Source organism: Amblyomma mixtum, chromosome 3 (assembly GCF_055824585.1).
Source record: "Amblyomma mixtum isolate Tamu chromosome 3, ASM5582458v1, whole genome shotgun sequence".
Lineage (NCBI taxonomy): Eukaryota > Metazoa > Arthropoda > Arachnida > Ixodida > Ixodidae > Amblyomma > Amblyomma mixtum.
The window spans coordinates 309,353,615-309,376,657 of NC_143014.1; the positions used below are offsets into that span (position 1 = coordinate 309,353,615).

A 23,043-nucleotide genomic window follows, 5' to 3' on the forward strand; every position below is an offset into this window, starting at 1 on the left:
GCGAACGTGTCGAAGAAAACCGCAGCCGCTGGTGTCCGCGGCTGAGCGGGCGTCCAAAGGTACGCGACGGCATGCATTCGAGCACGCAAATCTTTATAGATACTTAAGCGCGTGCTAAAATTTTGTACTATGGTGTCGAAGTGCAACTTTCCTGATTTTAACAGAATGGTCAGCGTCGCTGTTCTCACAGACCTCCTTGCACGGTGCTGTTTGCCACTTGTTGATTACATTCGCTTTCGCGTCGAGGGATACGGCGCGGCGCGCGGCCGCTTCAACGCTCCATGTATCTCCAGCCGGACGTCGCGCCGCCGCGACGTTTTCTGCCGCGCGAATGTCGTCGAAAAAAACGTCGCATGCGCCCGGGCGGCGGCCACCGCCACTGGGGTCCCATACTAGGGACCTCCACCTAGTGTTTGTAAGGATCGGTCCCTTACGGGCTGATCCATACATACCTCCTGTCCCTCTGAATGAATGTTTTCACCACCACCACCACAACCCGAAAGACGCGGGTTCGAACCCGACAGCGGCGGTCTAATTTCGATGGAGGCGATATTCTAGAGGCCCGTGTACTGTGTGACGTAAGTGCACGTTAAAGAACCCCAGGTGGTCAAAATTTCCGGAGCTCTTCACTACAGCGTCCTTCGTAGCCTGAGTCGCTTTGGGACATTAAACCCATAAACCAAACCATACAATCAAGCGCGCGCTCCATGGCAGCGGGGAATAAATAGCCGCTCTACTGTCAGTGCTGTTATTTGAACAGGTTGAGAGATCGGGATTTATTCTTTCCGCAACTTTTTTCCTGGCTTTTCTCGCAGCATCTTGTTGTTCGATTCAATATCGCAGGTACGAAATTTGAAAAAAAAAACTGCGTCTTTGCTTACAATATTTTGAATTATATATGATCCTCTTGTTAATATCGATTGATAACATCGCAATACTCGCTTCAACTGCGTCTTAAGCAAGACGCGGTTTCAACGAATTGTGGCGAAAATCAACCGGCGCCGGGCTCTGAAACGGTGACGTTGAAAACCGCGGATGTGCATTGCACATTGCAATAAAGGAATGGCAATACCATAGTCCTTCATTGAAGGACTATGGCAATACGCAGCTGGCCGAGGGTCTTGTGTGACTGTACTGCAATTCACGAAGCTCCTGGCATCGGCGCGAACGAAAGTTCGCTCTGCCAGAGAAGTATGTCAACACATCTGTGCACTCAGCTCAAAATAATCGCTCGCTACCCTACCAGATGAATTCGCGTCCACCTGAAAATAAAATAGCCATGATAATGCGCGATGCTTGAGCCGGTGCTTTAATGCGCGCATTAAAACGACAACAGCACAGGGTCCGACTTTCCAACCCACTTTCGAGTGCCGATTCTTGCTATCATCAGCGCCGGACTTCAATCGAAGCTGAGGACGCGGCAAGAGTAATCTGAGAGCACCTACGTTTGGTAAAAGATAAGCAGTGCAAGCAACGCAGCAGCTGAAGCTCGCCTTTTGAGATTTCACTCTCAAGATTCATGACAGCTATATCGGTATCAAGAAATTACGCATAGAAACCGATGCACCAGCTCGACCGAACTAGTGTACCGAACCAAGATTGTCTGGAAGCTGGGCGCGGTGTTGCCAGACCGCCAAGCAGTTTCGCATATCGTCTATTGCGCATCATAAGAATTGCTTAGATGCCATCATAACTTTTCGGCCTAAAGAATTCGGAGGAGCTCGGCGGTCGGTGCCGCGTTCAGGGCTGGCCCAGGTTGTCTCCTCCCGCTGTTCGTGTGTCGGGTAGTGCACTGTTAAGGTTTGGTCTGGTTTGTCCTGGCACTCGAAAGAGGTAAGATAAAGCGTGGGGCTTGCTCTGCACCAAGCAGAGTAATCTGGACATTTTGTGGGACTTGTTTAAAATAAATCACGCATCTCTTTGGAGAGTGCTGAATACAGCTCAAGAGGGTGCACCGACACCTCGTTTTTGTATACATCGGCTACGTATCAGCGATATCTTCCGAACCATGAGCTACCCCTCTTACCCCGCGTAGAAAACTGGGAATGGCCTATCCACCCTCTCTTCCCGCTAGTCCGCGACACCGCTGGGCCGCGCGCCGCGATTTCGCCTCTGCAGCCACGGATGCCCTGCGTGTAGTCTTCGCCTGCAGCAGTGAGGTGCGTGCGATAACGCCAGTTATCCACAGCAGAGAACCCACGACCAGGCTTGGTGCTGTGCCGCCGAACGTAGCTGACGAAGGCAGCCTGGACACCGCCGCCTACCTTCATCGCACATCCTTTGTCTAAAGTATGCGGGCCACCGGGCCACGTGGTGGGGCTTTTTCTGCACGCCTGGGATTCCCGTGCTCTGTAAGAGTGACGGCAGTAGTCCCCTGCATTTGCGAGAGAATTAGAACGCTGGCGATGTGCAACTGACCCACTGCGTAGTCATTAAGCAAGCCAGCAATCGTCTGCATTTTCTGACAACGGCTCTACTGGCGGCGGCGCGAGTGAGAAAGGGAACACACGATGAGCATTCAGCCGATGATCATCCCTCAGAGTGGGAGCGACAAGCACACTTTTTCCTTTTGTGTATATGTTTTTGCCCCTCTGGACGAATGTCGGCCATGAGGTATTACTCAACTTCTTTGCAGAAATTGTTCCTTAGTGCAAACTGACCGTTCCGCTTCATGTTGGCGCTAGCTGTACGTCTGTGAACAGCCGCTCGTGACCAACTTTGCTGAAACTGTACGCGGGCTGCTGCGCCAGCCTATGCCGCATGCTTAGGCCTTTAACGCTTACATTTTGAAGGAGCCTAAGAAAAACAATCGTAATTGCCACATAATGGGGGCGAGTGTGGCCGCGTTGAAAGACTAAGTTCAGAAATTTCTTACCGCCCCTGAAAGTTGAGAAACAGGTATGTCGCGGATTCGCGACGATGGGCATTTGTAGTGCCAACTGTTGAGCGAGGAGTTGGTATTGCATTTTGATAGCAGCTGCGCAAATATATGAAGTTCGGTGAAAGAAACGAACACTTCAAGCACACTGAGGATATTAGTAGCAAAAAGCAGTGCTTCCTGCTGGAAGAAGCAAGCAGAAAACGATAAAAAATAAGAGATGTCACCCAAGCGTTTCTAAATATGACAGTTCTTTTCAATGCAGGAGAATTTACTAAACGCACGTGTGTTTATTCTTACAGATATGGTAGACTTCCGAAGCTTCCCGAACAAACTGATCAGGATTCCTAAACAACACAGTCGTGTTATCAAACAGAGGGTCACACCAAGGTCAATCATTACAGCGTCTGGCGAGATGGGAAAATCGCGTTCTTTCCAAAGACAGCTGTCCTCCGACAAGCGCACATTTATGCATCGGCCAGTTCGTCCATGGGTAAACGTCTGGCTGCAAGACAACGAAATTCTGTACACAACCGCTTTTTTACATGCGACGTACCGTGTGGCGTGCCTCACTGAACACACACCTGCAGTCTTTCACGCAGAACACTTCTGGCGTGCTTTTCTGTGCTGTGGTTGAAAAACCCGCCAAATATTTGCGGGATTGACCAAGGGTGTGTTCGGTGAGGCACGCCACACGATACGTCGCATGTGAAAAACCTTTGTCGTGCGGCCAGACGCATACTGGACAAACTGGCCGATTAAATTTGCGCTTGCCGGAGCACAGCCTGTCCTTGGAAAGAACGCCATATTTCCATTTCGCCAGACATTGACCTTGGAGTGAGCCTCTGTTTGATAACACGACTGTATTGTTTAGGAATCCTGATCAGTTTGTTCGGGAAGCTTCGGAAGCCTGCCATATCTGCAAGAGTAAACACACGCGCGTTCCGACAACTGTCGCGCATGAAAAAGAGCTGTCATATTTAGAAACGCCTCACTGATATATTTTGTTATGTTGTTGCTTTCTGCACGCATTTTTCCGGCAATATATGTACTTACTAAACCCTCATTTGTGAGTCAGCGCTTGTCCGCTTTTTCCGTGCCCTTCGTCTCGCTGTTGTTTTCAAAATAAGCATTCAGCCTAGTTTGTGGAACTGGTCAGAGTTGTCTCGAAAACAAACTTGAAGGCCTTTATTTTTAATAAATGTCGTACAAACAGTTGTTCTGCTCAGACACAGGTTCATATTACATTGTATCATCTGGAATCACTTCCTTTTTTTTACTTGGAAATTTAGTGTTTTTGGGACAGTCTATTTCGCGTGTTCTTTTCCCCTGTGCGAAGAACAAAGACTTGAGTTGGCGCTTGGCACTGTCCCCCCCCCCCCCCCCCCCCGTTATCATTGCAACTATACATGTGCAACGAATAACTTCTGTCTAAAACGTACAGGGAGCCTGCGTCATCACTAGGAGGTTTCAGAATAAGGTGGCTGTCGCATCAACCAGTAGAGGCCGAGATGAGGGAAGCATTGGTCGTAGTGCCGATGCTTCCGATGCTTGAACCAGCCAGAACAGACTGACGCGATGCACCAGCACGAGGCAGGGGTCCATCTCGGATGCTCCGCGGTGTCATAGTCGGCGGCGGCCGGTGCCGCTTGTGCTGCGTGCGACCGGTGCTGCTGCTGCGGGACACACTCGGTTAGCGGGATAAGGGAATAGCGGGGCGCCAGTGCGCAGGCGCAGGACAGTAACGCCCCTCTGCGCATGCACTGAGCAGTAACACCGCACTGAGCGAGTGCTGAATAACATCCCCCGGGTTATTGTTCTGCGCCTGCGTACAGGCGCCCTGCTATTCCCCTTAGGGCAGAAGAGTTCAAGCAAGGTGCTCTTCGTAACTAGAACTTCACACTGGGAGAGAGGGGGAAGTCTCAGTTTTCTGATCAACATTTCGGCAAAAGGACTTGTCTTGGTCTGGGTAATTGAGGTCATTTATGTGATGCAAAAAAACAGCGCGAACAAACGGGGACGAGACGAAGAATACACAGGAACAAGCGCTTGTTCCTGTGTATTCTTCGTCTCGTCCCCGTTTGTTCGCGCTGTTTTTTTGCATAATGTATCACCAACTCGCCCGCTTATCTATCCTGTTGCATTTATGTGAGCTCATCCATGCCAAGAAGAAAGGCCAGAGGAAGGGGAAAGGGAAGAGTGTGATGGGACAAGAGAGAAGAAGGGTGGTCTTAAAAAGGTGTTTTCTGTGTGAGACTGCTTTGGCTATGGAATTGAGGCTTCCCACCTCCCACCCCGGGTTGAAGCTTTTTCCACGTGCACCAGTTGTCACGATATCTTTTGACAAAACGCGCATCCTATACCATTCTGGACCGGTGACAGCAGATGGCACACACATGTTGTGTCCAGAGAAAGACAGTGATTACCCTGCGGAATGACCTTCAGTATTTTTTTTTTGCAAACGTAAAATTTGACGCGAGTGGGCAATGCCGCAAATTCGCGAGGAATGGAAAATCTGTAACTATATGCCGAAAAGAAGAGTTTCTAGCGTCTTGTTAACACACAGGCAAACTTCAAGGGCCGAGGGAGAGTTAGCATTTCTTTTTGTCGAATTTCTTCCAGCCAGAGTTTTCTAAAAATGACTGACGAGGAGTCGCTGACCGCAGGCTGGACGGCGCACACACATTACGCCACCCTTTTAGTGCGCTGTAGGAGCCCCTCGCCGATGTTTGTTTATCTGGTCCCTCTGCGACCTTGAAGAGCTGAGTGGCAGGTGGACCACCTGGGTCACGTGACCTTGTCACAACCTGTCCGCCGCATCGTGAACAAGCTGCCCACCGTGGCAGGTGGCAGCGCAATTGATCATTGGTCGCGAGGAGTTGTTCAGAAAGAGCAACCCAGGTCGTACTGGCCCCGGTGGTAGCACCTGCCATCGGAGGGCAGTGACCAGGAGTGGTATGGGGACTTACAGCGGTTTATGAATGTTAAGGAGAGAATGATGAATTCTACAAAAATGAGGACTGACCCATCAAAGCTACCGCGTCGTACCCTGAGTGCGCCGGCAACAAGGCCCCCACTTAGCCGATTTCGCCGATAATTGTCGGACGCCTGCTTGACCTTGAGAACCAAGCCTCGACCCGAAACCAAAGTGAAAACCGAAGTGCTACCGCACGTAATTCACATTTAGCCTTACCACGCTAAATCGTCATTTTTTCTTCACGCAGCTAGGGTGCCCCGATGCGCGCGCCCCCTCCGGCCGCCGCTCCGAGCGGTGGAGGGGGCGCGCGCATCGGGGCACCCTACTCGCAGCTTGCTCACAGTGGCGCCAAACGTTTTGATCAGGGAGCATTGGCTGCTGAGAACAGTGCGCGCAATATCTATGTTGCGAATTCGTGACACCGGGTGTTATAGGGTCAAGAAAGAGCAAAACAGGCACATGCGCTAAAAATGCACTGTGCATTTTTAGCGCGGACTGCTAGGCACAGGCCTCGGTGAAGTGGCGACCGGGTGAGAAAAGACGCCGTAAAGAGCTGCATGCTATCATCTGCTCCTGAATAAAACTGAAAAATGAAGTTCGTAAGGGATTAAGCGCCTTTTTTGCGTGAGAACGGTGTTATCGCCGGGAAAGCTTGTTTATTTTCGAGTTTCACTCGAAGATGGCGGTTTAATAAACTTTTAAGGCTAAATTAAATTACTACTACGTACTGCTTTTTTTTTCTCATTCGAAGTGCAGACGTATTTTCGAGGACTTTCGCGCTCTAGTTCGCCGCTAACCTCCGCGTCATTGAGCTGTGATATATTCTTTAGGCGATCGATGTCCGCACTAAGCAATCGCCTCCGCTGGCAAAGGTGGCCACCGTGGCCGGTCGCCTTACTAACATTGCTCTCTTCAATCTCAATCAACATTCAATCTCTGTCAATAAGAGGGTCCTTACAAAATGTGTGTACTTTCTGATTTTCTTCCGAGTTCACGCTGATGTACGCGCGTTCCGTGATATTCTTCCGAAGTGTTTGCTGGGTTTCTTTGATTGTATTTCTTTCCATTCCCATTCGTTCCTCGAGGGTGCATCTTGGAAATAACTGCAGCCACGTCTCTCTTCGCAGTTCATGCAGCGACCCGCTGTGGGCCGGCGGCCATCCGACGCACGTGAGCGCGCAGCTTCTGCAGCAGAACCTGGACGGCACCCAGGTGGTGGAGCTGCGGCGGCCGCCCGGCCGCTCCTTCGGCTTCTTCCTGGCACGGGGAAGGGTGCACGCACACCACGGGGTCTTCGTGTCCCGCATGCCGGACGCCCGTACGCAGCAGGTGAGAGCCGTTGATAAGCAACGCACTCTGCATCAAGCGGCCGTACTGATTGAGCTCTTGCAGTCGCGGACATTCAGGCCACGTGGCTGCCTTTTCAAAACCTTGCAGTGGGAATCTTGTGGTACCTTGAGGCGCTTCAGGGTAATTGTTTGGTATTTAGGGCGGTTTGCTTAATTATGAGCCGTATGGAGGTCAGTGTCACTCCGTTACATTCCAAATATTGCCCCTGGTTGTCCATTGTGCCACCCATACTGGCATCGCCACTCCGTTACAAAGCCAGCAATGACCCTCGTTGTGTGATATGTTTCCCCGTGATTGGCAACGCCATTTTATCAGGTTGGCCAAATTGGGCGTTTGTTTGCCACTAATCTGACCACATATGCAGGGTGTTTCCTGTGACTTGAACCAAGGATTTATAAGAAATGGCGTACCGTAGTTGGGTGAAACCAACGACACATCGTTTCCCGTCGTGTGGCGCTCCTCAGGGTATTGTAATAAGGGAGTAATGACTCCCTTATTGGTTGGTTGGGGTTTAACGTCCCAAAGCGACTGAGGCTATGAGAGACGCTGTAGTGTAGGGCTCCGGAAATTTCGACCACCTGGGGTTCTTTAACGTGCACTGACATCGCACAGCACACGGGCCTCTAGAATTTCGCCTTCAAGAAATTCAGCCGCCGCGGCCGGGATCGAACCCGCCACGTCTTTCGGGTCAGCAGCCGAGCGCCGTAACCGCTGAGCCACCGCGGCGGGAACTCCCTTATTACAAATCTACTCCACCTTGTGGGATTCCTCTGAACATTTGACCACCTCAGGGTATTTTTTTCAGTTTCGTTAATTAGTTAGCTATGAATAATTATGCAATTTTTCTAATATTCCCTTTGGGGTCAGGTGCGTTCCTTAAATTGTAGAGGGGTTTATGAAAGAACCGATCCAGTTTTTTGTAGTGTTGCACCTCTTACGTGGTCCTTTCTTTTCTGGCATTTAAAGAGAGCCCGTGAAATACGGAAAACAAAACGCATGACTGCGCTCATGGGCTATTGTATTCCAGCGCTCCCAACAGTGTTGAACGAACGAAACGTGCGCGCTGACCGTGCCCAATTGTGAGCACTCGCCGGTCAGTTCGATAGGCTGCAAGCGGTAAAAAAAAAACGGAAGCTACATTAAAATACGCGACTTCACTGCTTTTCCTTCCGTTTTTATTTTGTGTACGCGGTGGCTCAATAGAATCTGTTGGCTGTCGACGGCCTGCCTCTCACTTATCTCAGATCGCGGAACGCGCTTTCCATGTTCAGGAAGAATGTGCTGACGCATTTTCAAGACTGCTGAGAGCTGCTTCCACCGCTCACTTCGAGACGGGGAGCGCGCATGCTTTGTTCACTCAGGACGCGCTTGGAGGTGCAATACGGTAGCGCACGTTTTTTTTTTTTTGTATTTCGTGGCCTGTCTTCAAATGCTGGAAAAAAATTGGCTGTGGTTTAGCTCTGGTTAAACCTGGAGGATTGCGAAAACAACGAGGAGAGAGAGAGAGGCGATGGAGAGCGCGCGGCAGCGGTGGCGGCCCCGGCACTAGCGACGGCGGCGGCGCCCCAGCTGTGCTTCGTGTGACGTCACCGCTTCTCGCGCATGCGCAGTATGGCCTTTGATCAGCTCCGCGAAATGGCTAGGCGACTCGCGTAGTGTTGCTTTCGCAACAAAATTAATCCCGAGTAGAACTGCGGAAGCAACGGCGTGGCAATCGCAGCGGCGGCGGCACCTTTGAGTCACCCGCGTAGCGGAGGAATCGGGGATGGCTCCAGCGCCTCAGCTGTGCGCCGTGTGACGTCACTCCTCCTGGAGAATGCACTTCTGGCGCAGCGGCGACGGCACCTCTGAGTCACCCGCGCTACAGTGCCGTGCAGTGGAGGAGTCGGCGGCGGCTCCGCGCTGCTCTGACGTCACTCGCTCCTCGCGCAAGCGCAGTTGGGGCTCTCCGGGGCTCCGCGATATTGCTCACACCTAGCGTAGTGTTGCTTCTTCAACAAAAAGGGCCACGTACAAGGTGCTAGTTACGTTGCTACAAAAAAACTGTATCAGTTGTTTCGTAACCCTCTTTACAACTTAAAGAAACCACGTGACCTTAAAGTGAATAATGAAATGTTTGTGTAATTAATCTAAGCTAATTAACCAATTAAGCGGAATTAAAAAATACTCTGAGGAGGACCACATGACGAGAAACAATATGTCGTTGGTTTCAGCCAGCTCCGGTACGCCTCTTTTATTGTGAAAGCAATACTGCTCGCAGTTTGAGCCCTTCAGCGTCATCCCGGCGGTGTAACCACGTTTGACCTTTAGCATGACCTCCGCTGTGACGCCACGCCAGACAGAGAGGGACAGAGCCCCAACTCGTCTGGTCGCGGCCGTCCCAGCGTAACCACGGTGCGCCGAGCAGCAACTGCGTGCCGCTGCCGCGAATAAAAAAATAAAAAAATAGAAAGAAAATAAAAAGGGGAACAAAAATTAGAAAAAATGAAAAATAAAAAGAAATAAAACATAAAAATAAAAATAGAAACAAACAAAAAAGAAAGAAAAGGTGAGCATGGTGGCTATTTCCACCACCCCGTTTCAAAGGGGGCACTCCTATCCATCCATCCATCCATCCATCCATCCAGTGGTTATCCGCAACCTCAGCAGCTGGCTTTGGCCACGTAGCTCGGAGCTTCTAGACAATCATCCATTAGCGTCAGCCGCTCGTTTTGGCGACCAAGGCAGGCATAAATCTCCCAGCACGTGGGGGCCCTCGTGTGGTGAGTATAATGCCATGTGAAGTAAATGGGCAAAACTTTGATAAACATGAGCTTTACTAAAAGCACTACCAAGACACACCACCAGCCAAACCAGGTGCAGCCAGGGCTATTGCTTTCGCAACTTACCGGGCTTATTTTATTCCTTGCTTCAAGTTATGGAAACACCTTGTACACTTGGTGCATTTGGATAGAAGAGACAATGTGGTTAAAGCGGGATTTAGGTTTTATTACAAATGAACTACAGCAGATGTGATTACTTGCTGTACATTTACTGTGTGGAGAGGCAGGGGATGAGAAAGAAATGAGAGATATAGTTTAGATTTTAAGAAAGCAAGCAGAAAATGTATCTACTTCTCAAGCTGCAAAGCTAAGGTAGCTAGCCTTCTTAATGCTGTAAATTGTTTTTTTCTTGTATTTTACTCAGCTTTTCAGTATTTTGTACTGATGGCTCTTGCATACGTTTCTGCTTATAAACATCGCTTTGTTTACTAAGAGCATCAGAAGTTACTTATCGCAATTCTACTCATTTCTGTTTGCTTTTGCTTTTTCTTTGCGCGAAGCTTTAATAATAATGATCTGAAAGTGCTAAGTAGCTCATCGCGTAATTTCGAGCTAGCCCAGACACATGCTGGTGGGCCACATCACCAGGGCTCAGGCTGACCTGTCTACCTTGTTGTGTAAAAAAGCACAGCATTCTTTGCTTGGCCAAGAAATCATTGTTTTGATGAGTAGTGTTGCTAGGACGTGTTATCCTACTTTGTTTGCCACATGTATCATTTATGAATCACTCGAAGAGCACACATTGTCAGTGCTAATTGTAGTTATTCTTCCATATTTTTAGTATTTTCATAGTCACATTTTTATTCCAGCTTGAACGATAAACGCTACAGCACTTGACATTAAGCATTACAGCATTAAGCATTACAGCAAACATTAAGCTAGTATTTGGAGCTGTTTTGATGAAATTGATGACCAAGCTCCACGTTTTCTGCTTAAAAAGTTTCTGGTGCCGAACATGAGGCTCGCTCTTCATTCTTGTTTTTCCTCTTGCACTGAGACATTAGTATAGGGATCCCAAGCTCGGCCAGGCGCCACTCCGAAAGCAAGCAATCAGCACCCTCTACGACGAGAATTTCACAATGTGGGATGAAGGCAGCTGTTGTGCTTTGCTTCGCAATGTATCAATTGCAGTGCGGCTTTAAAAGAATAAGTGATCTTGATTTACATTTCTGCCGCGCAAATCTCGCGAAAGGAGAACGTTTGGTGCCTACTGTGTACAATGTGGAGCAGATCATTGAGGACAACGATGTCTGTGTTCAAGCAAAATGCGTGCGCCGGTGAGCAATCACGTCACCTACGACGTGCATCTTGGGGTAAGTGCACAGTCCTACTTTTCTGGCAGTAATGACACTTTTGCTGCTGTTGAGTAACTGTTCGCGTTTCTGCATAGGCTGTCGCCTCAATTTTTGCATGCTCGGCGCACTTCAGTATTAATCGCCTGACTTTGTCGTTTGTCATGCATGTGGTTTCAGATTGCATTACACACTCGTGGCTAAAGAGCTATTTGTGTTTACATTTGACTTGTCAGCACACAAACGCTGTTCAACACGCTGCATCATTCTAGCTTGCATGTTCACATGTGCACGCACTACAAGATCGCTGCAGTGCCGATATGTGCCATTTGATGCCTGGATGATGACTGCACGTGAACACTCCACTGGATTAGACTCCGCTCTTACTTTTGGCCATGTGTGTACACCTGTGCACTTGTAGCATGCACTGAGAAATTATTTTGTAAACTCTGAAATCGATTGGCCGCATTTAATGGTAATTTAAAAATTTCCTAATCACCGTAGCCTAAAACGTGTTTGGTATTTAGTGTCCCAAAGCGACATGATTTGTGATTGATTTCGAACACCTGGGATTCTTTAACGTACACTGACATCGCTCTGTACATGGGTGCCTTGCGTTTTGTCTCCATTGAAACGCAGCTGCCATAGCCAGGATTGAACCCGCATCTCAGAGTCAGCAGCCGAGGGCCCTAACCACTGAGCCACCGCGGCGGGGGGGGGGGGGGGTGGGGGGGGTGCAGCTTGAAATATTGCATGAATTCACCTTATCATTTTCTGCGGAGTCCTCACATTGTGACTGAAGGCTGTTTTCGAGTTGCGAATAGTGATCCAGCCACAGTGTTAATTGCGTGAATTTAAGCAGTATGTACCTTCTTTTTTCCTCCATAGCCAACTTGGCCGCTTCATGCAAAGCAGAAGCTTTGTATAAAGGATGCCTGCTGCACTTGTAAAGCTGGCATTGTAGCCCAATGCAAGCATGCCACTGTGGTGTGCTTTTACATCAACCGCTACGAAGAAACTTCTTCACCAGCCAGCCCCAACAGTAGGGCAAACCGAGCATGAAACCCCAGAGGCCACGGGATGAAGACTTGATGGATTTCTTCCCCAGTGAGTGTCACCACTATTGCATTTTTTTCTAAGGTTATTTCCTGCACTTGCATTTATGTATGCATGCCCTCTTAGCATATGAAGGCAAACAGAAACGTTACAGCCATGTAATTATTTCGCATCTTGTCATGCTTGAATGCCCAAACAGTTGGCATATCGAGTTGCCAGCTGTTTGGACATTCAGGTTGCACTTTCTCTGCTCAGCACATGTTTAGCCTGATAGATGCTTGTCTATATCCTTTTTGCATAACAGGTCAAGAGAGCAATTCGGTCTACACAAAGGCTGCATCTTCGTCGATTCTTCTGAACTACCCCGGCATAATGAGCTCAATGAAGGCAAGTTTGGAGATGGGAGAAATGAATGCAGAAAAATTGATGTGCCAGGCCGTGCCTAACAAAACTATAGAAGAAGCTTTGAAGGTGACGGATGAAGAGATTTTGGAAGACCTGCTGTAATTAACGGCACGGCAGCCCGTTTACCACTGCCTGAAAGTTGTTGACAACAGTGCAACAAAAAAAAACAATAATGCTCAGGGACCTCGCATTAGAGATGAATGGCTTAGAGCTGCTAGGTACCAAACTGATGTGGTCCTTTCTTGTAGTCTCTGTAAACTATCTGTCCTGACACAAAGTCAAGCAAAGTGTCCATGGTAAGTTTTAACGGTAGTGAAGGTAACTGGTCAGGTGATTCCAAACCATTCTTGTTCAAAATGTGCAGGTGGCTTCAGGAAAGCAGATATAAAATTAGCAGCACCAAAGCTCATTATTGTATATGCACGAAAAGTGATGAAGATGGCTACCACTGAGCTGCTGAGCAACTGGGTATACTACACGCGCATACAAGAACGCTGCTATGTGTTATGGTAAAATCTATCTTCTATCTTGCACAGCATGATGCAAAGCCAATGGCATGCACTCAAGTTGAATATGTTTATATGTGTTGAAGGCAAAGTTCAAGCGCAAGTGAATTTCATTGAAATTGAGTGATTGACATGTGGAGGAATTAAATGAAAAACACTAATATTCAACAGGCTCACCACAGAAGCCAAAGCACGAGAGAAGCTGGAGCGGCGGCTTGAGGCACGCATAGTTCAAGTGTGATTTTGTTCATTTGCTTTTCTAATGTGCATAATATGCTCTTTTGCCTTGTGAAGCACTTATTATCTTTGACAAATTTTACAAAATCACTTGTCTCTTCAGACAGGGTTGGTAGTGCTGCCTGAGCAGCCGGGGCGGTGTTGTAGCCCTGATAGACTTGTGAAACTTGACGATGAGACAGTCCTTGTGGAGAAAAATTGCCCATTTGAGTATAAAGATACACCGTTCATCAACCATGATGAAAAGCCTATAAAACTGCCCTACCTGGAATTCCGAAGCAACAGAATTGAGCTTAGGTCTAGCCATCAATACTACACCAAATCCAGGTACAACTGTGCGTTTTCAACGTGAAAAAGGCTTTACTCTATGTTTTCAGTCCTCAGCAATCTGTGATCGTAGCAGTAGAGAGAGATGAAGCATTTTTGACTGAACTCAACCTAAAGATGGAGTACTTTAATTTCAGATTTCTCATCCCAAAGCTTTTCTAAATTTTAGTATGTATAGCTTATTTTGTTTCCACTCGCATGCAAGGAGTGCTCTTATAAGTCAGCACTCAGAACATCAACTAACCAAGCTTTCTGTTTTAAATGCAGTATTTTCACTCCATCGTCTAGTCCTTAAATTTTTACTGTTTTGTTACTGTATTTTTACATAGCACAAGTAAGTGTGGCATTACATTTCAATATTTTTGTGAGTATTTATGTGTGTATAGTGAAGTGTTGAACAGCGACAATACCTTATTTGAGTGATGCAGTTTTGTAACCAGTGATACTCATTGTACTCATGTTTTTGGAAATAAAATTTAGTTTTCACAGCTTTCTTGGGTACACCATATCATTTCACCTTACTTAAGACCAAACATAAAGTCTTTCTTCCAGATTTCTGAGTACGTTATGCCACAGGAACATTGCTGCTTACACAAATCAGTGAAATACATGTAAGGGATATAACTAATGCAATTATCTGTAAATAATTAAAAGTAGCAGATAATAAATACTACAACCCAATATGTGACCATAAAATGCCACACAAGGGTAATGACACTGTGCACAAGCTATGTATAAACCTGCAAAAGCATCCCGTTAGGTCTCATTGCAAAAAAACTCCTGTCATTGGCATGACACGTGGGAAAGAGAGCAGCAATCAGAAAAACAATATGCAAGCACTAACTACAGAGCTCAGCATTTCCATAGCGGCACAGTGCATTCGTTCCTCATCTTTGCGCACACATGACAACGCACTTACTGGTTGTGCCAAAGGTACTAGGCAGAGGTGCCAATGCATGACACAAATGTGTGAAATGCATAAATTAGCAAAACACATATACGGCTGTAAGTAATACAATTATTTGCAAAGTTAAAAATGGCAGTCGAACAACAAATACAACAACCCAATATGTGGACACAAGACAGTCTTTTTCACTACCCACTGGTCTTTTCAAAGTGCTTTAGGCTAGTGTGTAAGTCATTTGAATTCTATTTAAGCACAGTGCAGAAGCTTTAAAAAAAATTGCCAGGTTCTAAGTTGGTATGATAGTGGAGGTCTGCTCACTTGTTACTGATTCAAGGCTGAGCCACCGGCTTTAAAACAATGAAGAACTGCTAAGATCTTTGACACTAAGGTGACAAAGGCAAAAGCCTGGAGCCTTTGAAGGATGCCACATTTATTAAAGCTCTGAGCCAAAAAATACCATATTCAATTACCATGCAGGTAGACAACCAAAGGGAACACCTTATCAGAATGAAACCAGTGATTTCCTTCCCAACTATCAGGGGAAGCAGATATGTATTTTGTGGTATAGTAATGGTGCCTTCAAAACATCTCAAAATTTACAGAGAAGTACCTAGAATGGGGCATCAAGTGCAGTAGGAGGCAGAAAACCGGCAGCGTGACTCCACACAGGTCTCGCAGTGCTTCTTCGCCGTCTTTTAGAGAAGAAAATTCACAAAACCTACCACTTCTCTTCCACAATCCATCTGTCAGGGTCACCACCAAAGGTGAAAATGAGAATCTATAAACCAAGCTCAAAAGACACCTACTTAGAATGGAATATTTTAAAGGCAAGTAATTAATAAAAATCACTAATTCACTGAAACAAAGCATAGGTCTCTAGAAATGAATGTACAAATAAAGAAGATTAGCCAAACCTGGTTTGTCAGTTCTGTGTGAGACACACAGGTGGATGCTTCACTCCCATTGGTGACAGAGAGAAGCAGAGTCAGCCTTCCTGAAGAAGAAGGTGTTGCTTGGCAGTTCAAAAAGAGCAGAAATTTATTTTTATAATCTTCAGGTGCAGTTATGCCAATGCTGCCCTGTACGATTTCAACCGAGACAAAGTTCCACATCCCAAGTGCTTCTTAATATATGATAAATGTCTCGCAGACTGCAGTGGTTATAATTTATTTGTGAACACAAAAAAAAATTGACTGTGGCTTAGCTCAGCTATGCCAGAATATACGTAGCAAGAGCTACCACCAATCGCAGCTTCTCCTCCCCCTAAGGTGCACATTTTCCTTAAATGTAGTTGCAACACATTGGCTAGCTTGTATTCGAACAATCTTAGATGCGTGAGTTTAAAACCGCTTTTAAATTACTTCATTTCAAAGCAGCACAGCTGTCATGGTAAATATGAATACCTGGTGATGAGCGGCAAAAACTTATTCCTGTTATGGTAGCACATTACTTTCATTTCCTTTATTCCTAAACACCAAACACAGAATATCATTTATGGAGGCAAACACTGCTACTTCATATCAAAATGCTGCTTTTGGCTAGGCAATTAAACATTTAGAGCCAAACTTCAGCTCTGAGTGATAAGCCGAGGCTGCTGCCCCAACCCCATTCATCATAGAAGTAAAGAGAGTTTCCATGTTCAGCAGATTTTGTCTAGCAACTCAAAAATAAATCCTGCTTGATTTGCATTATCTTTGTTACAGCTTCTAGGCCTGAAGGTGATAGTGAAATGTGCCCCACAATGCCCCTGAAGGTGCTTTCTGAATGCATTGAAGTGTCGGCAACTAAAGATGTTCTTACAACATCAGCATGTGTTGGGAGGGGAGTTTCAGCTGCAGTGCTATTCATACATGCAAGCTACAGGTCATTTATGGAGCTCTACGCCAAATCAGCTGCATGTGTAGGAGTGGCATCACTGATCACCACTTGCTGCTGCTGCTGTGATACCTCAGTGTCCTGTGGTGATGGTGCTACCTGGTTAAAACGCTTCAGCCACTTGCGTTGCATAAACATTTAAAAAATTCTGACTGCCATCCTCTGCAAGCTGGATGAATACATACTTTGCACAATATCTTGATAACAGGGTGCCTATGCATCTTACGACTGTTCAAGAATTTTGTGTGCCATTCGTAAATTCAAGTATAGGTGGTATGCACTGGCGCATAGCCATGCTGCTATGCGCCGCCGCCTAAATTTCCTGTGACTTTACCACCACCAGCCGCCATGATTGAGGTTCGAACTTGGAAGCGATATTGCAACGGCGCAGTGGGGCGAAGAGTGTAGCCACGTACTGCCTGGCATGCACGGGTCGCAAATCTGGCTATTATTCGAAATGTGGCTGCAGTTGTCTCTGTGTTAGGTTAAGGAGCAAATCAGCTTTTTCAGAAAGAGGGCCATTGGCAGGTTCTAAGACCAGATGCGTAATTCGAGCGCGGGATCCCTTTAAGCCTGCTGCAGAACGTTTTGAGTGCTCAGCAGTAGCATGCTTATGTGTGAGTTGTTCAGGCGTTCTAAAAAGTGCCTGCAGTGCCTCAGGATGCTGGTTCGCTTTAAATTTCCACGTTTCTAATGTGCCAAAATGTATTCCTCTGGGTTGTTATACTGTCCGTTAGAAGCATCACTTCGCCAGCCGCTCGTTAGTGCGCAATTAGTAGTGTGGCAAGCTTTCTTGGTAGCGTCAGTTCGACGCTCAGTGACGACCAGAACCATAGCTTCGTTCTTCGCGGCTTAATGGTTCACGCTTATCTTCAATTTTTGCATCACTTTCGATCGGGTTTAGTGAAGACGAAACCATGTTGAGGACCATGCACGAATCAAGGAGGAGGCGCACAAAATGCACAATCTAAAAACTGATTCTGGAGGCCATGGAGTAGAACAGCAGTACACGCAAGATGTGGCGAAACATCTCCAAAACAAAAATGCATCCGCTTCCGATTGAGCCTAATTAGCGCAGTGATATGCGGTAAAGCAGTAATTCAATCCTAGTGCCTGACTTGCTATCACTTCCTTTTGAATTAAATTGCTACGAGGATTGCTTTTGCCGCCCCTCTCCTTAAGCCTGTGTGGTTGCCGTAACAGATCCAGAAGGAGCACCATCTTGTCGTCATTTTAGAGACCATGATGACTAAGCATCTCTATGGTAATGTGTAAGACAGAACGGGGGTACTTGCAGTATGAAATGCCTTTAGTTTCCATTCGTGTCAGTGTCGGTCGAAGCTCAGCCCGAAATCTATGTGGTGTTAAAGCCGAAACCAGCGACGAAGTTGAGACGCAAGCCAACGTTCAATTTTTTTTTTAGAAATGTCTGCCAGGCAAAAAACGAATTGAAAACAACGCCAGCGCAGAGCGAGCAGCTCTGTGTTGATCAGCTCATCACTGAGCGAGCAGCTCAGTGATGACTGAGTGGTCTTAAACCACTCAGTCATCACTGCATGATACTCGCGATGTCTAACTGTAAGTCTGTTTTCTCAGGCAAGGAGGAAAGCGGCCGTGGCAGAAAGAAAGAGCCTTTCCTCCTCTCCCTAGCTTGGGCGCTGGCCAAGTGGCGTGCTGTGCATACGTTGTGCTGGGTTTGAAAATAGCTGTTTTCCTGCCCCGCATTTCTACACAGCGTATTCCTTTTTGATAGCATACATAGGCCCTAGATGAGCATTCGCAAGGATACGTCCCCATACTCTGATTTTAAGAAAAGAGAAAAAGCAAAATAGGAAAGGGCTGTGCACTTGCCGTCACAGCTTTGCTGTTTTGCTCTGGAATTCTATGCATGGCACTCGTAGTCACGGCATGAACTCTTTTATGCAGGCATTTCCGCATCGTCACGTATTAAATAAAACACATTGGGCTTCTTCTAAATGTTTCTTATATCAAGGACCAGTATGCTGCACGTTTTAAGTACAAATGTGGCAGGAAATTTTTGTGCCACCTTTGTTATGTATGGAACATGCTGTTTTTGATAATGCACAAAGTCGTTCTTCATGCGGGCATGGCGAATGCGAGCTGTACAGTTGCCTGTATTTGCCTGTATGTCATCTGTATTTGCCACGAATGAGAGCTAAAATCCATCATGCTTAAAAAATGGTTGCATTTTGTTGACTCATGTGTGATTGGTATTGTCAAACTGGATTGTTTCAAACAGCTGCTGATGTCACAATGTGCTTAGTTTTTGTGGCCTTTGTCATGGTACCGGTACGTTTTTCAACTTAAATTAGATTTTAACAAATTAAGCAAGGCTCACTCAAAGCTTTGCAACTTTCAGCTTGATTCGATACTATTGCTTATATGGTAATGTGGTATGGTGTGAATACATGACACAGCTTGTGAATCTCATATGACTTCGAACGAATGCTGTAGAAAGTGTGTTTGTGTTACTTCAAATGCAATCACGGGTGCTATAATTACGCTCTTTCTTTACTATTTGCTTCACCCTCCACGGTGACTGAGTTGCTTTGACGTTCAGCTGCTGATCCCAAAGGGGTGGGATCGAATCCTATCTGTGACGGCTGCATTTCGATGGAGGCGAAATGCTTGAGACGGCCGTGTGCTGTGTGATGTCAGTGCATGTTAAACAACCCCAGATGACATAAATTCATAAAGAGCCCTCTGCCATGGCACCCCTCAACTGTCATGCCAATGCTGTGGGAAATGAGAGACACCGTATGTGAAGCACTCGACATTTAAAGACATGTTTATGCTCTGATGTAGCGTGCTCTATGCAGTGATGTCATGTTGGCAAAGTGGATCCTCTGCACTCCAGCGGCGCTTGAACAGGCTCTCTGACGGTGCCTGGCACTATATAGAGCAGTCTCGATTTCGCTTCTGCCAGCTCCAGCCACGCCGAACCTGTCCATAGTGTCGTTGTGTCTTACTGCCTCAGTAATTTTACGAAAGATGACATGCCGCATGTTCTGCACATACGCTTCGCCAGTCACAGGTGCTGCTCCGCGTCGAAACGGCTGAACTGCACCGAGAACGTTATAGTATTAATGTGCCTTCACTGTGATCACCTGGCGTACTTCAAAGTGCGTCGAGATATCTTTACATGGAGTTTTACGTCATTTCACTGAATTGTGGTGGCAACCGCGGCCGGAACAGATCCCGCGAACTCGTGCTAAGAAGCTGAATGCTGTAGGAAATGAGCCACCATGGCAGATTAGTGGCTTAACAAAGTTGGCCTAATGTGGCTAGATATATCACTCATTAAGCATTTTGTGATTAACATTACAAGGGTCTTAATTTGTGGCTATGATGCACATGTGTGCATCTGAATCTAAGGAGGTTTGTAAATATCTTTCTGCACCCAAGAATCATTGCGAGTTGACACACATACTATGTCGCTTTTGACTTTGAACTGAGCCAAATCGTTGGGAGGATGAGCTATCTGGCGACACTAAACACTAGGCAGTGCAAAATAATCAGGCATGAATAACATGATAAATAATCTATTTACTCAATGTTCGCCGCAGGTGTTGCAAGGGCTGCTTGACATCGGAGACGAGATACTTGAGGTGAACGGCACTGACGTTCGTGATGCAGACATCATGGAGGTGAACTCACTCATGACCAACCAGAGCACGCTTCTATTAACCGTGCTGCCTTACATCTGCAGAAAGGACATTTGAAAGATGAAAGCTTGTGTTTTATTTCCTGTACAAACATTCCATCACTGTCAGTAGTGTTGTGTGTGACATTAATTAAATGCGCCATCCCTGTTGCTACCGTTGGAATAAATTTATTCTGGGCTGCACTGAGCTCTTTTTTCTTTTTACAGTGAAGTGTGCAGCCATTTGAGTGATTTGTTACATCACATGGTTATGCCCGTATTCCACATTCCATTCTCTGGCATCTCAACATTTTTTATAGTCACTTTGTTTTTTCTATAAGTGGCAAAGTGCTAGTAAGTAGAGCAGCTGCTGTTTCTTCTCACTGTAAACTAGAGTAATGCACTTCAGAAGAAATGCTTTCATTGCATATATCCTCATTGTTCATATATAGAGCACTGATTCAATGAAAAACCCAAGTGGCCTTTGAATACTACAGTATTTCACTGTTCCTCTCAAGTGTATTTTCGATGCCAGCATGCCTATCACAAGTGCCTAATGGTCATCTCATTGAGGCTACTAAATGTAAGCCTCCTGTTTCATGGAAGCCATGTGAGCACTTTAACTTTGTATAGAGTATATTTATTCAACGTGTATGTTTGAGCTACCTTCCTTGATAGTTGTCAACGTAGAAAAGAGTGTAAATTCAATGTGACACTACAAGCAAGCCTCTTATGCAGTAACCCCATCTGTAGATGCATTAGCCTGTCTCAAATGGTGAGGTCACAGCTGAAAAAGTGAAAATAGATTTTGTTCATCAGTCGATGTTATCAGAGCAATCATTGTTTTGGTTTTCGGCCCAAGAAGTGTGAGCTCTTTCTTGTTTGTGTACGGAGCATGCGCAGCCGTATGGTGGCGCTCGCGTCACCAAGAATGCTTTTCCATGGTTATAGAGGGTAAGGACAACAGCCTTTCTTACTCCTGAGTGCCAATTTGAGACCGATAAGTACAGGCGATCCTGCGTTTGCAGTCTCGTGCGGGTCCTTGTCTCAATGAAAACGCTCATCGTCACTCTCGGCATGCACTCAGAAAACACCGGGCATTCTGCAAAAGGCGTAGAACCCTTTCACTTTTCTGCAGCTTGTGTTGAGCAAAACAAAAACAGCCAAGAAGTATTGGCGCATTCTGCCCATGAAGAATAAAAGACGCAGTCCGATTGTCTCCCGCTGTGCCTGTCTGCTGCAGAATGCATTTCCCCTTAGCGTCAGCATCGCGAAGAATCTGAGTGAGGTGAGGTGGAGCCAAGGACAGGAGGACTAGGACAGTGGATGAGAAGGAGAAAGCAAGCCCTCCCTATGCTGCCACTATAAGAAGCACCAAGCAAGGACAAGCTGACTCGAGGTTAGGAGAGCAGAAAGCAAGCAATTTCATTTTAGCACATTGTCTTAAATAGCACCTCAAAGAAGTGTAATTTCAATTTGCTACTTAAGAACTACATGATTAGATAACGACAAAACTGCACTTCATGGAAGGGCCAAGCGTGGCTTTCTACATGCTTTATTTTTACTCCTTTGGAGGGCTCAAATTATAGACACTTGTGCTTTGCAGAAAGGTGATGCACCTTGCAATGTCCGCATGATTACTTTTTTCTCCTCCTCCCTTGTGCTTCATGTTTGCCTGAGATCAAAAGCTGTGGGATCTTTATACTGTGTATTTAGCTTCAAAGCAGCACTCATTGAAGGCGATTTCTTATTAAAGTTTCTACCATTTTAATGTGCAAAAACCGGCCGGTTTCTAATACTGAAACACCCTTGTTGGTCGAGAGGGTCGTGACGTCATACCCTTGTTTGTTGAGAGGGTTGTGACATCATATTTTTCTTGTACCAAAGGTAGAGCTTTTCAGCATTTTGCAATGCAGATGTTTTTTTTATGCTTTATGTCATGTATTTTGTCAGAGTGAACATACTGGAAAGACATAGCAAAAAATCTCTTGATGCTGTACAGAACTTATAATCATAACCAGAGCATGTTCAATACAAAATGGCTACTCTGATGCTGCTAATCTGTTGTGTGCTTGCACTTAAGGGCAGAGTTCAATTAAGTGGGTATTTCGGATAGCTTACCTGAAAGCTGAATTGGCACGGACGTCTGATTTTTTGCCATTTGCCATGGTCATAATAGGTAGTGATCCTGAAATTCATAAAGCATTGACACTGTCCTCAGCCTGGCAGGTAATGCAGAATCCATTTAGCAGCCTGAACTTTGCTGCATTGTGATGCTAGCATCTTATCAGTAATGAGTGTTCCACTGTATGTCCTAGAATTTTACTGCTTGTGTTTTTCTGACGCACAGAAGCAATCAGCAAGGTGGCTTGCTGGGACCACTTTTTCGTATCTTTTGGCTAGAAATCTGAAGGCCATGTTGCATAGGAGAGTGATGGGGAGATGCAGTAGCGTATGCTTATTCTTGGTTTAAAGTGGAAGTTCATGCACCTCATCACCTCTTTCAACCATGCCTTATCCGTAGTGTACTAACAGTTGGTGCTTACATCATGAGCAGTACTTGAACTACGCTGCAGTGAAATGCAAATGCATTTCCTCACAAAACTAACATCTTGCCGAGAAGATGCATGACCTAATTGTCAAGATAACAAGGTAGCAGTGTTAACAGTAGCAACTTTTACTGATGTAGTTGTTGCAATGTTGAAGAGTACGCCTCTTTCATCCATAACATCGTAAGACTTTAGCCC

General features: G+C 46.2%; 1 protein-coding gene and 1 long non-coding RNA gene across 3 annotated transcripts in view; both read left to right on the plus strand.

Annotated features, from left to right (window-relative positions):
• The window catches only part of LOC149355558 (uncharacterized), a 212,965-nt gene extending 191,725 nt beyond the window's left edge, over positions 1–21,240 (plus strand). For both annotated transcript variants that reach the window (XM_089583896.1, XM_089583897.1), the window contains 2 exons: positions 6,983–7,184; positions 20,220–21,240. In XM_089583896.1, coding sequence (XP_089440022.1) covers positions 6,983–7,184; positions 20,220–20,375 — 358 coding nt within the window. In that variant the 3' untranslated portion in view covers positions 20,376–21,240. The remainder of the gene's footprint in view (positions 1–6,982; positions 7,185–20,219) is intronic.
• On the plus strand, positions 9,796–15,836 carry LOC149355561 (uncharacterized). Its single transcript, XR_016289724.1, has 3 exons — positions 9,796–11,340; positions 12,208–12,426; positions 12,680–15,836. It is a non-coding gene; the product is annotated as an uncharacterized LOC149355561 (long non-coding RNA).
• Positions 21,241–23,043: the final 1,803 nt, after the last annotated feature.